Source organism: Aquila chrysaetos, chromosome 5 (genome assembly GCF_900496995.4).
Source record: "Aquila chrysaetos chrysaetos chromosome 5, bAquChr1.4, whole genome shotgun sequence".
NCBI classification, from domain to species: domain Eukaryota; kingdom Metazoa; phylum Chordata; class Aves; order Accipitriformes; family Accipitridae; genus Aquila; species Aquila chrysaetos.
In genome coordinates, this window is record NC_044008.1 from 49,411,549 (window position 1) to 49,426,076 (window position 14,528).

Here is a 14,528-nt window from a genome sequence, read left to right on the forward strand (position 1 = left end):
CCAGACTCACAGCCAAATTACTGCTTAGAGGCATAGATCTGTTAACTATGCATATGATCATCACATTTGAATATTTCTAAGCTTTAGTGAAATTTGTATTTAGATCCTGTAACAGATGTAAACTTCACAACTTGCGCCAATTTCTAATATGTGCATACAGAGTTAACCTTTAAGAGTTCACACTTAGCTTATCTGTGAATCCCAAACCTTGTCATCTACATATTAAAAACAACGCTTCTTCACACTTCTCTGCAAAGATGAAAACAGAACTGGAAGGAGGTCTCATCTCATCAGGATTTTGTTATTTTTAACTACAGCACAGCACTAGATACTAGTGTACTATAAAACACTAAATTTTAAAAACTCTGCTACAGCTTTCATATAAATTAACTAAGTACACTTCATTGTGTGCTGTATCTTTGCTTCTTTATTGTGCAATTTAATTAATCCAAATCACAGATCCCAGTCACTGGGAGACTGGGCCCCGAGGCCTCCATCCAGCATGTGGTTGAGTGTTCAATGAAACCAGTGAGCGAGGAAAGTGCTCACAACACTGCAAGAATCTCCACAACTTAAAGAGCCACTCAGTAAGGTGCAACTTAACCGTAGTTGTGTGGTACAACTTCCTCTTCAGAGCTGCTGCTCTGGTGAAGCACAGAAATGTGAACTGCGATGGCAGTGTCACTCTGTTACGTGATCACACAGTCTAGAATAATGGGGCCCTACCTGTTGACTGGCACCCAAATGTCACGAAAAACAGCAATCTAAAGGGTGGATGGCAAGTATTCCAGTTTGGATTCTCACAGAATGGAAATAATAAGTAGACACGAGCTGGAGTCCAAACTCTGGCCCTGGGGCGTCAACTCTCTTGGTCTTGGATAAAACTCAGTGCTCAAATTCAGACCGAATATAAATATCATTCACTTCCTTGTTAATGGAAGTGAAATGAAACACTGAATCGAAACATCTCCAAGATTTTGCATGGTTCAAGTCTCATTTCCAACAAAATACAGTAACTTCACAGAAGTTTCACTTGAGCAAGACTGAGCTTTTAAAAAAAGAGAAAAAATTGAAATGTTTATTAAGAAAAAAATCCAGCCACAAACTTACAGAGACACAAATAGAAAAAAAAAAACCAAATCAAAACAAAACAATAAAGATCCAGAACTAAGCGGAAGAACTTTACTACTTTTTCAGTGCTTCATGCGTGGCTCTAGCACTGTGCCTGACAAAGGGGTGCTTGCTGATTTTATGATGCATACCAAATGAGAGCGTACAGCCCAGGGCACTCATAAGTATATGCCTTGCCATGAAAATTCTGCATCTTAATATTGCCAAGACTTTGCTCTGGGGTTTCATGCAAAATTAGTTTTTAAGGGCAGTTTAGTAACTTATTGAGATCATCAAGAAGTATTACTTTGTTTGGAGGTGTGAGAATAGCCATAGGCAAGAGTAATTCATTTTAGAACAACTTAACTTAGCAGCCATATGTCTGGTTTTCAATCTCAACTTTAATCAGATTTTAACATTAATTTGCACCAACATCAGTTACAGCCTTTCTGCTTTCACATTTAATTTTACCATTTTAATTCATTGATAAGCAGACTCTCCTTTCTTACGGTTTATTGCTCTGCTGTTGCTTTTTAAAATTGCATGCCTTATGTAAGGAGGTTAGTTCTACTTCTGAAAATGAGACATCAAATTCCATTTGAATAATTTCTCAATGCATTTTCTGAATGTCTTATAAGCAATGAGCTTTAAGTCCCTGGCCAAGTTGCTTAAGGAGAACAGTGATGGAAGCTCATCATCACCAAGGCTCAGGGATTTCACTGGATACAGCTACTAACATGGAAATTAAACGAGTCAGTTAAACCACCATCTGGGCACCATTTATATGCCCATCATTAGAGGGCCAAAGAGAGAAAACTCAATTATTTCCATATCCTGATAGGCTGTCTTGGACAAAACCTCTTAGAGGGGGAAAAAAAATAACATTCCAACAAGGTTCTCTGTTTATCATCAGCTGGGGAAAAAAGAGACAGTATGGTCCTGACAAGGTTCCAGGTGCAAAACTAGTCTGGTATTTCCACCTAACATCTGGGGACTCTCCGAAGTCCATATTTGTACCTATACACAGAAAGGTTAGCCAAAGGTGGGGTAAAACACCAAGTTTATGTTACCTGAAAATCTGGCCCTGAGCATCACAATTACGTTACATTATGTTATATTACAATGATGTTTTGGTTGAGTCACTTTATTTTATGCACTTTTTTCTTAAATGTTAAAATATTTTTTTAAATTAACATTAAAGCCTTCCGAAGCAGATATTACTCATCGAATTAGCAAAATATCTGACCCTATTTATCATATACATGTTAATATGAATTGTGAAATGCAATAGAAAATCCTGGAAAAATAATCCTCAGGATGCACATGCACTTACCAAATAATTTTAAAACTACATTAAGAATAATGTGTCTAACTTATGCAATTTAAGAGTTAACAGCTGATTAAAAGTCAGCCACTTCTCAGGCACACAATTTGCATGGTTTAACAATATCCTTCTATGTAATGGTAGCTGACCAAAAGGAATCACCATTTGGATTTTTTTATACAGACCTGCATACAAAATAGGTGCATGACTAGCTATAGTAAGAGTTCAGAAATCAATAGGATAAACATGATTTATTAGAGGCTCAAATCACTTTAAATATCCTACACTGTTATATATCATTTATATCTCACAGATTACACTGCTCTATCTTAAAGGATTGTGATAACATGGCTATAATTTAAGCAGTAAAGAACATTCATTCGAGGATTGGATGTCTATAATCATACAGTATGAACTGAAGTCAGGAATCTGATCTGGAAGCCAGAAGGTAGAAATACAGCAGATAAATCAATATGTTTGTAGTACTTCTAGCTGGATGTCAGTTGTAGGATCCAAGTTTCAATTTGGACGAGACCTGGTCAATAAATATTGCTACAAGCAATGTATAATCTTCAGTTCCACAGTGAAGACCTATGTACCTTACAGAAACAAGAGAGCTATTGCATAAGCGTTAGCAAGTTCAGATAAAACTAAGAAGTGATTCCATGTTTGGCACCAAACTGTAATTGTTTCATTTCTTTTTCAATTTTTTTTTCTCCTCTCCTCTCATAGATAGAAGTGAGAATAGAAGCAATAAAATTGAGAGAAAAATGTCATATTATTTCTTCACCTGACTTGAAACAAGAAAGTATTCTGGAACTACAAAGCCAAACTCTTCTGGGTAGTGCCAGAAAATATAACAGAAGCAATGGCTGCAATTGTAGCTTCGGAGGTCCAGCTTGTACACAAAGAAAAACTTTTTCATTGAGCAGGTAGTCTAGCCCTGGAACATGTAATCCAAAGAGGCTGTGGGATCTTTATCCATGGAGGTTTTCAAGACCTAGCTAGCCAAAGCTATCACTGATGTAATTGTGTGTTGGCAATAGTTCTGCTATGACTGGGAGGCTGAGCTACGGACCTTCAGAAGTCAGTTCCAACCAATGTTTCTACGATTCTAAGTCATACTAGGCACCTCCTACTCATACAGTTTCTAGTTTCTAGCAGTTTCACAAAGTTAACAGAAACCTGGCCATATAGCCAAAGACTGGAAACATACTCAGATTTCAGTCTTACTCAAACTGAAACCCATTTTACCTATAACTAATCACCTGTCACTGATCTTCATATGTTTGATTATTTCTGTTTAATTATATAATGTTTTGATATCAGCTAAAAAAAAATATTCTAAGTTTTCTAAGACTATACATTACAGGTCACCTGTTAAAGTAAATGGCATCTAAAAAGGAGTATTTCCATTTTCAAATGTTTGTCTTGTGTTAGAGTAAAACTATTTTTTTCAGGGAAAGAGGGAGATGAGGAGAGAGTGGGGAAGCACAGCACTTGATAGCTTGGCAAGTAAGGATATAGAAGGCTCACACTCAAGTCTTGTCTCTCTACCCAATAGACTCTTTGTCCTAGTGCACTATGAAACTATACAGTCAGTCTTTCTCTGATTCAGTATTTAACTAACTGATGAAAGACAGCAGCATTCGTACAAGAGCACTGGTTAATGTGTCAATCTCTTCAGTTACAGACAGGATGTATACTAAAGGCAGATATAAGCATCCATGCCAAGGGACGCTTGTTTGCTCATTTCCTCCAGCCTTTGAAAATCATGAGAACTTGTGGTTAGGGTACTCCTATCAGAAATAATCACTGCTTGAAGACTGATGGGAGTAATTTACTACCATGACATGGACTCCTTGGAAATGTTCTGCAAACTGCAAGTGGTCAACAAACCATCTTTTCAGTTTATTGCTCTGATTCTGGCCTGAAAATTCAATTTAAAGAGAGAATGATTTGTAGGAATCATGGAACACGAGTAAAATATTTTATCTTCTTATTACTGACAGGTCTTGGAGTAATCATAATTCTTCTCGCCACGATGGTAACCTCAATTACTGGGTTGTCAACTTCTGCAATAGCAACTAATGGGTTTGTCCGTGGAGGTAAAAATCTTAGGGTTACTAATGCTTTCAAGCCCAAAAAGGTCTTTATGTATTATTTTCATATGAGGCAAACCAGAGGGACAATAAACCAAATGGTACATCTAAAGGAACTGGAAGGTAACAATTCTAGCCACCTCTAATCACAATTTATGGCATGTTTGAGTTGTCACTTTTAATAAATCCTAGATTTCAGTTCAGTCTGTGAAGTACGTTTCAGATGTTCCTGCCCACTGCTGAGTGAAGGATGGCTTCTGGCTTTTCATGGAGTTCTGTTACTTTTCAGCTGGTCTTTCTTATTCAGAGCATTCCAGGTTGGGCATCCTTGGACAAACTGAGCGTGAGGCATCTCTTCCTCTCATTTTAAAGACTGATGCAGATCAGTGGATTATCTTCAATTTAATACCTTCTTTATACAACTCCTTACATTTCAGCTACTCCTTGGAAGATGAGTAAATAATTTTGCTCGAAAAGCGCATGTCAGGTATTTTATGAAAGTTTTAGTACATTTCAGAGCCTTAAAGTTATAACTGGTCTGCGCTAACCTCTGCGGAAAATGGCAAGTTCTTACTACATCATTTAAGCAGAACAGGTATTTGAATACACTTGAATATACTTTCTTTTCGGATCTTTCAGGTCTTGGAATCACAGTTATTGGTCTGAGTGTAGTAGTAACAACATTAACAGGTATCTCCATGTCTGCCATTTGCACTAATGGAGTAGTAAGAGGAGGTAAGTGAATATGATCTCATGAAAAATACTAGAATCTGCAGATTTGGATTAGAAAAAAAAAATGGAATTGAGATAACTGTGTTATAAGCAAAGGAATAATAAATGTATTTAGAGTAACCTCTGTCAATGGATCAACAGTAAATTAAAATGTATATAATTTTAAACACTTCCTGACATAAATATTGAGTGTCGGAGGGATGAGATGAAATAATTAACTGACAAAGTAATATGCTCCATTTTTGGTGATATGCAAAAAAGATTAAAGATTCACTGCATCACTATGAAGGAGCTTTAACAATGTACCGCAGAATATGGTCTTTCATGCTAACATTGGGATAGTTCCAAGTAAATTAGAACCTGTCTGGAAGTGAGGTTCTCTCTGCTCTGTGTTACTATATGATGTAACATGAAAAATTATTTGAAGGTCCAGTTTTGCATGCTAATATGCACTAAAAAGATTTCTGCAATAGAAAGGCATACAGAAAAGTCTGAAGGCAGAACCAGTTCAAAGCACATTCCTTTTTTTATCGGTGTCCTCTATTAATATAGGGCAAATATTGATTATGTTTGTTAGGCTAAAAGCAGAGATTCCTGTAATATTATTTATGTGAGAAAAATGAGCAAAACCTGAGCATTTAGCTGTGCTGAAATAACAATAATTTTTGTCTGCAGGTGGAGCATACTATCTTATCTCAAGAAGTCTAGGCCCAGAGTTTGGTGGATCTATTGGACTTATCTTTGCTTTTGCGAACGCAGTGGCAGTTGCTATGTATGTAGTTGGATTTGCTGAAACAGTGGTAGAACTTCTTAAGGTAAATGTAGATGTTTCATGTATATGATTAAATTGTTTTGGTTTTTTTGTTCTGTGGGGCTTTTTTTTGTTTGTTTTGGTTTTGGTTTTTTGGGTTTTTTTAATATAATATATTTGTTTAAGTGGTGACACCTTTTTAGCTAAGGCTTGAGGGACATCTTTAGCAGGGAAGAAGCTGGTTTGCCTGAACATGCCATAGAGTGCTTCTCCATTATTTCTACCTTATGGAAATATCTCATACATTTCTCAACAAGAATCTCAAAATCAGAAAAGGAACCAACATCTAATTAGACAGCCCAATAACCCCAACTACGAAGAGCCAGGTGGAACATGAAATACAAACACTCGGTCTTGCAAATCTCTGAAACTTTGACAGCTCACTGCTTTCTCTCACCTTGTTACCTGATCTCTCCAGTTGGGCAGAGAAAGTCTGGTTCTAATAACAAACATTTCCTACTGCTTTCAGGAGAGTGATACACTGATGGTAGATGAGTCCAATGACATCAGAATAATAGGTACCATAACTGTTGTATGTCTTCTCGGCATCTCTGTTGCTGGCATGGAATGGGAAGCAAAGGTAAACCTTTAAAAGAACATTAAAGCAAGCAGTATATTAGACTACTGTACAGCATTTGTGTGTGAGGAATGCTATACAAGAGGTGGAATTTTTAAAAGCACTCAGTTTCAGTTTATGCTTAATCTTTCTAAAAGCAATAGCAGTTTAATCATTACATTCAATGAAAGCACAATTACTCCATGCTCTTCCTTGAACATACATTTAAAAGGGAAGAGGAAGTTTGTGTTCTGCAGACAGCTTGATTATATTGATTTTTATAATTCATGGCATCATTTAGAGCCTTGGGTAAGTGCCCCTTTTGCCCTTATTTTTGATGCAGCTTGACAGAATAAACAGTAGTAAAAACAATATATGGTTTTATTGCTGTACTCTCTCAAGCCCCACTCAGCAGAAGAGCTCTATTTGCTATCCATTCCTTAATCTCTAATGATTTCTGCTATTCCTTCCCCCGTAAAAAAAGTTCAAAATGGAAATTCAAATTGAAATACTTTAGAGAGTGGAATACAGCTATTGAAATCAGGTCCAGAATAGCACTCTTATTTTTACATTCTGCTGTGATGGAGACTGGAACTACTTGTAAAAGAGATCAGAAAAATAATTAGATATTATAACCCTTGAAGTGACAACCCACTGCAACTAAACAAATTTTATAACAATATAAAAATGTCTTATACTTGATATTAATGCATTAGCTGTTTGTTTTGCTTTTTCTTGTAAAGAAACTAACATAAAATTAAATTAGAACTATATATTTCATAACGCCCTTAGTAAAAACTATCTGCTGTTATCATTAGCTGATTCAGCTATCTTGATTCCTGGTATTTTCAAAAACTACAGAAATTAGTAATCTGTCATAGGGAACACATACAGATAACTTACTATATAGCCATCTCCACAGTCACTGCAAATTAATATCATCAGGAAACTCTTTTTGTTTCTATTAATAGGCACAAGTTATTCTTCTAGTTGTTCTCCTTGTTGCCATTGCAAACTTCTTTATTGGGACAGTCATTCCTACCAACAACGAAAAGAAGGCAAGAGGCTTTTTTAATTACCAAGGCAAGTAACCTTGCTATCTATGATAAAATAGTAAGTTTGCATTCTTTTTGGCTTCATACTGAGTTAAGGATTCCGCTGAAAAAGGTCACAAGATCAGGATCTTCTGCCTGAGTTTAAGTAAGCTTGCAAACCAAGGGAATTTATTTCATCTTTAATTTTGAGTCTGTCTCTCTGCTGCTGAAGCTGACAGCACAGTTAGCTGCAGCTTGAGTCATTTATGTATCAGCAGAGCACAGACAAACTTTTACACAGAGCTAAGTGCAAGTGCTGTAGTGACACTCCTGTCACTTCAATATGGACCTGTAGCTCTGAGATGCAGACAAGCACATCCTACTGGGGACCAGACTAAGAAAATCAAATTCACTTTGCTTATGATATGAGACAGCTTCAAACCCAGTTGTCCAGACGTGAAAGACTAGCTTATTTACCTCCTTCATTAAGTAACTTTGGAATCAAGTCCTGGTAGTGTATTTCATTTTCACCTATTTTTGCAGCATCAATATTTGCAGAAAACTTTGGACCAGATTTCAGAAGTGGAGAAGGATTTTTCTCGGTGTTTGCCATTTTTTTCCCAGCTGCCACTGGCATTCTTGCAGGAGCCAATATCTCAGGAGATCTGAAAGTATGTATTTCATTAACTTCATAATACTAGCTGTAGGCTGAAAAAGAACAAGAAAACAAATTACGAATCAACACTGTATTCAGTTTTAAATCATGTCTTATTTTGCGAAGAAAAACTCTCACTTTTAAGTACCTGCTTTATTATTTAAAAACATCTGTTCACATTTTCTCTCATAATGCTATTTACAGAAATTACTGCATTTAGATTTGGGTTGCTATATCATTTAAAAGCATGTTTCAATAACCTGTAATAATATATCATTAATGGTCCATTAGCAGCACATAACATAAAAGAAATTACATGTGTATCTCTTGGCACTCTTCTTTTGCAAAATCTCCTAAAACATCATCCCAAAAAGCATACCTGTAAAGCTCATGTTTGTACTCACAAGAATCAGCAGAGACCAGCTTTTTCTATTCAGGGTCATAGCAAGGGCAGAGCAAACAGAGCATTTAATGAAAGCAAGTATGTCCCAATCCCATGTCACTACTGCTGCTCAAAGGAAAAGCTGCAGGTTTGCAGCTGTGACAAAAGAAAGGAGTCTGAAGAGAAAGGGAAAGGAGGTCCAAGGCTGCCCAACTGTCTTGCTGCAGCCATTCTGTCAGGTCCCCACTCTCCTCTTGCAGTACAGCAGTTGTACAAGATGGTATTTCCAGTATGTAAACATACCGGTAAATTAGCGACAGGAATTTAGTTTTAACTGTGAGTGCCCTCTAGTTTTCATGGCTTTGCACAGTGTATTTAATGCAAAGAGTGTTTAAAGCCAAACACAAAGCTGAAGTAATTCAAAGCTCAGCAAAGCATTTGGTAAAACATCCCTAGTAAATGTGGAGCAATGCAATACTTCACAATATTACAAGAAATTCAGAAATGCACCAGGGGCATCCATAACTCAAGTTTTACAATCTAATACTAAAAAACAACAAAACAAAACAAAAAACCCCAAACAAACAAAAACCCACCCCCAAATTAAAAAAAAGTTACCAAAAAGATGTGGCTCACACCTTGATAACCCCAGCATGTCAAATGAAGTTATTTGGCATTATCATATAGACCCATTGTCATGTACACCTTAAGGATTCAATCAAAGGTCTATTATTTCTGTATTGGTACAGTAGTTACAAGTTCACCAGATCCTACTAACCCTGACAGCTTCCTCACACTGAGTTGCATGCCTCATCTCCTTTGTTTTCAGAGGACTGCTTTTGAAGCCAAGCACAGAGAGAAATATGTAGAAACTGAGCCACTAATAGTGTCTATAAGATTCCATTTCTAATTAAAAAAAACAAAAATAATTGTACTTCTGTCCAGCAAGACTGAATCAGCCTCACACAATCGCCATCCTTTTATCAAACAAAAATAATTCTTTTGCCATATATGGTGCTCGCTATACATGGCAAGCTCCCAAAGCAGCAGCACTTCTTTCATAAGGTATTTGAAAGAGTCTGAGCAGACCAAGGGAAGCGGTTGTCCCGTTGGCTCTCTGCAGTTGCTTCAGTCTGGCAATAAGCGGATTTCTATAACCAAGTCCTCCAGGCTGCAGACTCCCTGCTGAGCGTGTTTAGATGCATTAAACAGGTCTAATTAAATTAACCAGCCTCTCCAGAAACCTAAAAGACAAGCTAAGAAGTATTTTAAAAGTGTAAAATTGACCAAACTTTCTTTAGAATTTGTTGCAAACACCTGCGTACATGCTTCTGTAGCTGCTACACACTCAAATACAGGCCTAGTCCAAAGCTTACTTACAGAACCAGCTTGTCTTCCTAGTGACTTCAGTGGGTTTTGGAGCAGGCCCTAAAGTGCTAACAGCATATTAAGTATGTGTTTAATTATTGATAAAATTAAAAAATTGAAAAGCTGTAAGAAGATTTAACCCTAAGATTTAATGTTACAGTGTTAAAGATTGCAGCACGAGACTCCACAAAAACAATGACCTAAGACATGCATACCAGAACTGTATAAATTAAAGTTACTATGATCTGAGGGCAAAAGGTCTTATGCAGCTGAAGTGACTTTGCAATTATTTTTCAGCTCAATAAATCCTTACCTCATTTAAAAATTACATTAATTATTAACACAGCTAAGTCATTCATCCATGTTTCACATGACAGTCCAAATTTGTATTATTTTTTTTTTCCCATGCAACAAGCATAGTTATAAAATTACAAAATTCTGTGGCTGAAAATGCATTCCATGCATCTTTGACTGAAAAAACCTCACTAAACCAACTTAAGACAACAATTCATAAAAAGTGCTTCCTAGTATAAACAAGCACACACTAAATTGTAAGGTTGGCTAGTATTAAAATCCCCTTTAAAATTACAATGTATAAAGCAGATCTTTGGACTCTTACTTACTGTTGCATGATCGAAGCCAATACTTGTTGTGATCCAGTCTGTAAGCATTATAACCCAGCCTTATTAAACTACCTAAATTAAAAGTCAAAGCAGTGAAAGGAAGTAGCCTGTTGTCAAGACACAGTTAACAATTACTAGTTGCTAATCACAAAAGTACTGTATTCTGTACAGGGTGACTCTCTGCATCTATCTTACCGATTAACCAAAAATGGGCCTGTCTTGTCATCCACAGGAGTTTGATGGTTAGTTTAGTAACTCTTTACCCATTATATCATTAAACATTAAAATAAAGCCCATTGCAACATAAAGAGAGTTTGGAGCTCCCAGAAATGCAGAGCTCAGGACTCTCCTGATGCTATAAACGTGACCTCTGCTCCTGCAGAACATACTTCACTATGTCCAGGATACGAGTGCTGTACCACAGGACTGCTTCACTATCTACGTGCTGGGACAGCAAAAGTTGGTGCAGGTCTAAGTGATAAAAATCTACCCTCTAAAGGTATCTTCATATCACAATGCGGCAGGACTCCCTAGCATGCAAATGCAATCAGACTGCAGCACACAAACTCATGGTGTTTTTCGGGTCACTGCTTTGTTTTAAGGATCCACAAGATGCAATACCCAAAGGAACAATGCTGGCCATTCTGATTACAACAGTTGCTTACATTGGCGTTGCAATATGTGCAGGTAAGTACAGAACCTCTGCTTCATGTCTTAATTTATACAGTTAAAAAAGTTTGAAAGCCTGGTACACAAATGAACCTCACTGCTTTTTCATCCTGTGGATTTATTATGTAGAGAGATAGCTGTTTTGATTTTACTGTATGTAAAAACAGTGGGGAAAAAAGCAGCAACCAGCAGAAACAAAAGTCCCTGTTTGGCAGCTGGACTTTCATATAACTTGTATGGTTACTTTTGCATTTGATTCAGTGACAAAGACCACTAGCATATAGTATCCATGAGCATAGTAAAGATTAAAGGAACCTCTGATGAATCTGCTGATCTTTTGTTCCGCCTTCACACTGAAATTTCACATGGCTTCTACTTGCTCTCACTAGCCTTACTGAGCACTCATGAGTAACACACACATTTTATATGTTATATGTCAAAGACAGAAATCAATTGCCTGTCTTAAAGAAGATGCACTACATGACAAGGTGCTCTACAATACTGGAATGTGAGGTAACAAAATGGGCACAAGAGTAAAAGGGAGACCTGTACAGAAGCCATGAACTGTGTTGAAGGAACATGCAATTAAATTCTCATTGCAAGGGTACAATAAATCTCCATTCAAGAAAAAGATTTTACTTTTTCTATTTTAATAGTACTGTAAGAAAGAGTGTTGCAAATGACACTCTTCCTTATGAGCGAATACCTCAATATTGCATAAAGCCCTGTGGGGTACTCCCTTTTCTGGGAGATGAATCTCAAGTCTTCCAGACTTCTGTGGTTCTTCTGCTTTATGCAAAAGGCAGAATACTGGAGTCAAGCTGCAGCTCAGGTTATTGCATTATTTGGACTGAAATTTCCCCTGCAATTAAACTTTAAGTAGTCATTCTTCACTTTCTATTATAAATCTGTGTTAATGCATTGTTCTGTTCTCACAAGCAATAGCTGTATTTCAGCTTCAGAGCTGTCTATTTTTCAGTGCAATATTTTTTTTTTTCTTTCTGTTTGCATATTGGTTTGCTAAATAGATAATGGTTACTTTGGGACTCTCAATAACAATGTTTTTGACATATTTGAAGATACCACATAAACTTACATTTTGGCCGGTAAAGATGTTAAGATCAGCACTCTAAGTTAACTCCATATGATTCTTCCCATTTCTGGTGGCAAACAAGCAAAGACAGCATAAATATTAATAAAAGCAAAAAAAATATAGGCCATTTCTCCTGTTTAAAGTTTGTCTCACCATATTGGTATCAGTAGGGCTATGACAATTTGAGCAGCTGAAGATCTGGGTCTCTAAAGCAATTGTGTGTCCTTGTTAAACAGAAAAAAAAGTGTGTGCCTAGACCTTAGACCCTCACTGACCAGGTTCCTTTGAATACTGGCACTTGTAGAAGTGGTCATAGGCAGACAATATACTTCTGAGTTAGTTAATTCATTGTTGATCTCTGTCTGGTTCTCTGCTCTCAGAAATATGCTAGTCCTCATCAGTAAACTGGCTGATTATTTTAAAAGTAACAGAAGTAAATATTTGCTTACAGACAACATGAGAAACTAAGCCACGCTACAGGGAAGAAATCTCTGCCCAGCGTGAAATGTTCCTCTTTGGGATGAGACTAAGGCAGCAGTTGTACAAAATATGCGCAGACTAAGAGTCAAAGTGTGGCAAGAACATTCTTCTGATGTCACGTGGAAGGAAAATAATAATCTATCATTGTTTCCACAGCCTCCTGTGTTGTACGAGATGCTACTGGGAACATCAATGATACAGTTGTACCGGGAATGAGCTGCAATGGATCATCTGCCTGCAGCCTAGGCTATGATTTTTCCAGATGTGCAAGTCAGCCATGTGATTATGGGCTGATGAATAATTTTCAGGTTTTAATAAGATAATACATATAATCATAAGCTATACATGAATACATAAGTACAAACATGCAAACTCATTATTTGCTAACAAGTAACTGCAACAGGACATCCACTTTTATCTAAAAAAGTAAAAAACTATAAGAACAATCAAAGGGAAAAGTCCCCCACATTCCACAGAACCTTCATACTGCCCATCACTAGCCTTCCCAGCACTCTGGTAAGGTCTTTACCTCCTCTTTCAACAAGTACCGTGAAGCATTATATGTTGTAACATCTTCAAACTCAAAATCTAGACTTAACAGAGACCTCAGGAACTCCTGTTAAAAGAGCAACTCATCTCACTGCTCTTTACACATGGATGTGATTTTACCTCAGGGGTGCTGTGGTCACTGTTAAAGGTTTGTGCCACGGTGCAAAAACTGGAGTTCTGACTTCTTAAAAAAAAGTATCCAAAAATAGTCAAGTGAAAAATCAAGTGAGAAGTAACAGGGTCTTTCTCCTAGGCCAGAGAAAGACTGTCTGCCATTTCTATTCTTCAAAATAAAGCTTAGGCAAAGCATCAAAGTAAAGCAGTTCTTCTGCAGCCTGACAACCACGGCTCCCAGATGTCTGTTCAGCCCCTGTGCTTCACAGCCCACGAGAGGAGCTCACCACTCGCCTGCACTTGCTTTTCAACTAGTCATTTGTAGCTTTTAAAGTCACTTGCTTTTTTCTCAGCTGGTTCTGCTAAATGACAGGGCTGGGTAACCACCTTAAAAGGGATATGCTGTCCCTGTCACAGACTACTTTTCCTTCCTTTCTTGGTCATCTGCCATCCTCTCTCCCACCTCAGTTCAGCTGCCCAGACTCAGGGCAACCCTTAAAATCAGTGACCTCCCTACAGCCATAAACAGAATTTCACTTCTTGCATTTATCTTTGCTAGACTAAAGTCAGAAAAAAATATGTCTTCATCTGACAAATCTCCAGGATTAACTGCTTGCTTTCCTAGAGTACTTCCTACACACCAAGAAGTATCTGGCACTCACATCTGTCCACTCCATCTTTTGGCTTCCTTGTCTGGTGCTCCTCAACAACCCTTTTGCTTCAGTGGCTGCAGAGGCCAGTGCAGCCCCTCTGGGAGGGCTGAGGGAGGCCTGACAGTGACCATCATTACTGTTTGCAGCACTGCTGTTATGCCAGCACAATCGAGCATTTTCTCTCTTTTTAGCCATATTAAATAATCAAGAAAAAAAGCTCCAAACTAAACCAAAGAAAATGCCTCCAACCACATTTCGTACTTTGGTGCTTTT

General features: G+C 37.4%; 1 protein-coding gene and 1 long non-coding RNA gene across 7 annotated transcripts in view; one reads left to right on the forward strand and one right to left on the reverse strand.

Moving 5' to 3' along the window:
- SLC12A1 (solute carrier family 12 member 1) overlaps window positions 1–14,528 on the forward strand; it is a 52,940-nt gene that overhangs the window by 10,306 nt on the left and 28,106 nt on the right. For 2 of the 5 annotated variants that reach the window (XM_041123325.1, XM_030012980.2), the window contains exons 5-12: window positions 4,447–4,542; window positions 5,176–5,271; window positions 5,944–6,083; window positions 6,549–6,659; window positions 7,607–7,718; window positions 8,213–8,340; window positions 11,300–11,384; window positions 13,096–13,247. In XM_041123325.1, the coding sequence (XP_040979259.1) occupies window positions 4,447–4,542; window positions 5,176–5,271; window positions 5,944–6,083; window positions 6,549–6,659; window positions 7,607–7,718; window positions 8,213–8,340; window positions 11,300–11,384; window positions 13,096–13,247 (920 nt within the window). The remainder of the gene's footprint in view (window positions 1–4,446; window positions 4,543–5,175; window positions 5,272–5,943; window positions 6,084–6,548; window positions 6,660–7,606; window positions 7,719–8,212; window positions 8,341–11,299; window positions 11,385–13,095; window positions 13,248–14,528) is intronic. The other 3 variants (XM_041123326.1, XM_030012978.2, XM_030012979.2) reach the window with 3 other exon arrangements.
- Window positions 1–14,528, reverse strand: part of LOC115340946 — a 42,895-nt gene that overhangs the window by 2,531 nt on the left and 25,836 nt on the right. The window contains exons 4-6 of one of the 2 annotated variants that reach the window (XR_005932334.1): window positions 8,201–8,377; window positions 7,539–7,673; window positions 6,477–6,665 (exon numbers count right to left, since the gene is read on the reverse strand). This is a non-coding gene — a long non-coding RNA (uncharacterized LOC115340946). Of the gene's footprint in view, window positions 1–6,476; window positions 6,666–7,538; window positions 7,674–8,146; window positions 8,378–14,528 lie in introns of both variants that reach the window. The other variant, XR_003923252.1, reaches the window with a different exon arrangement.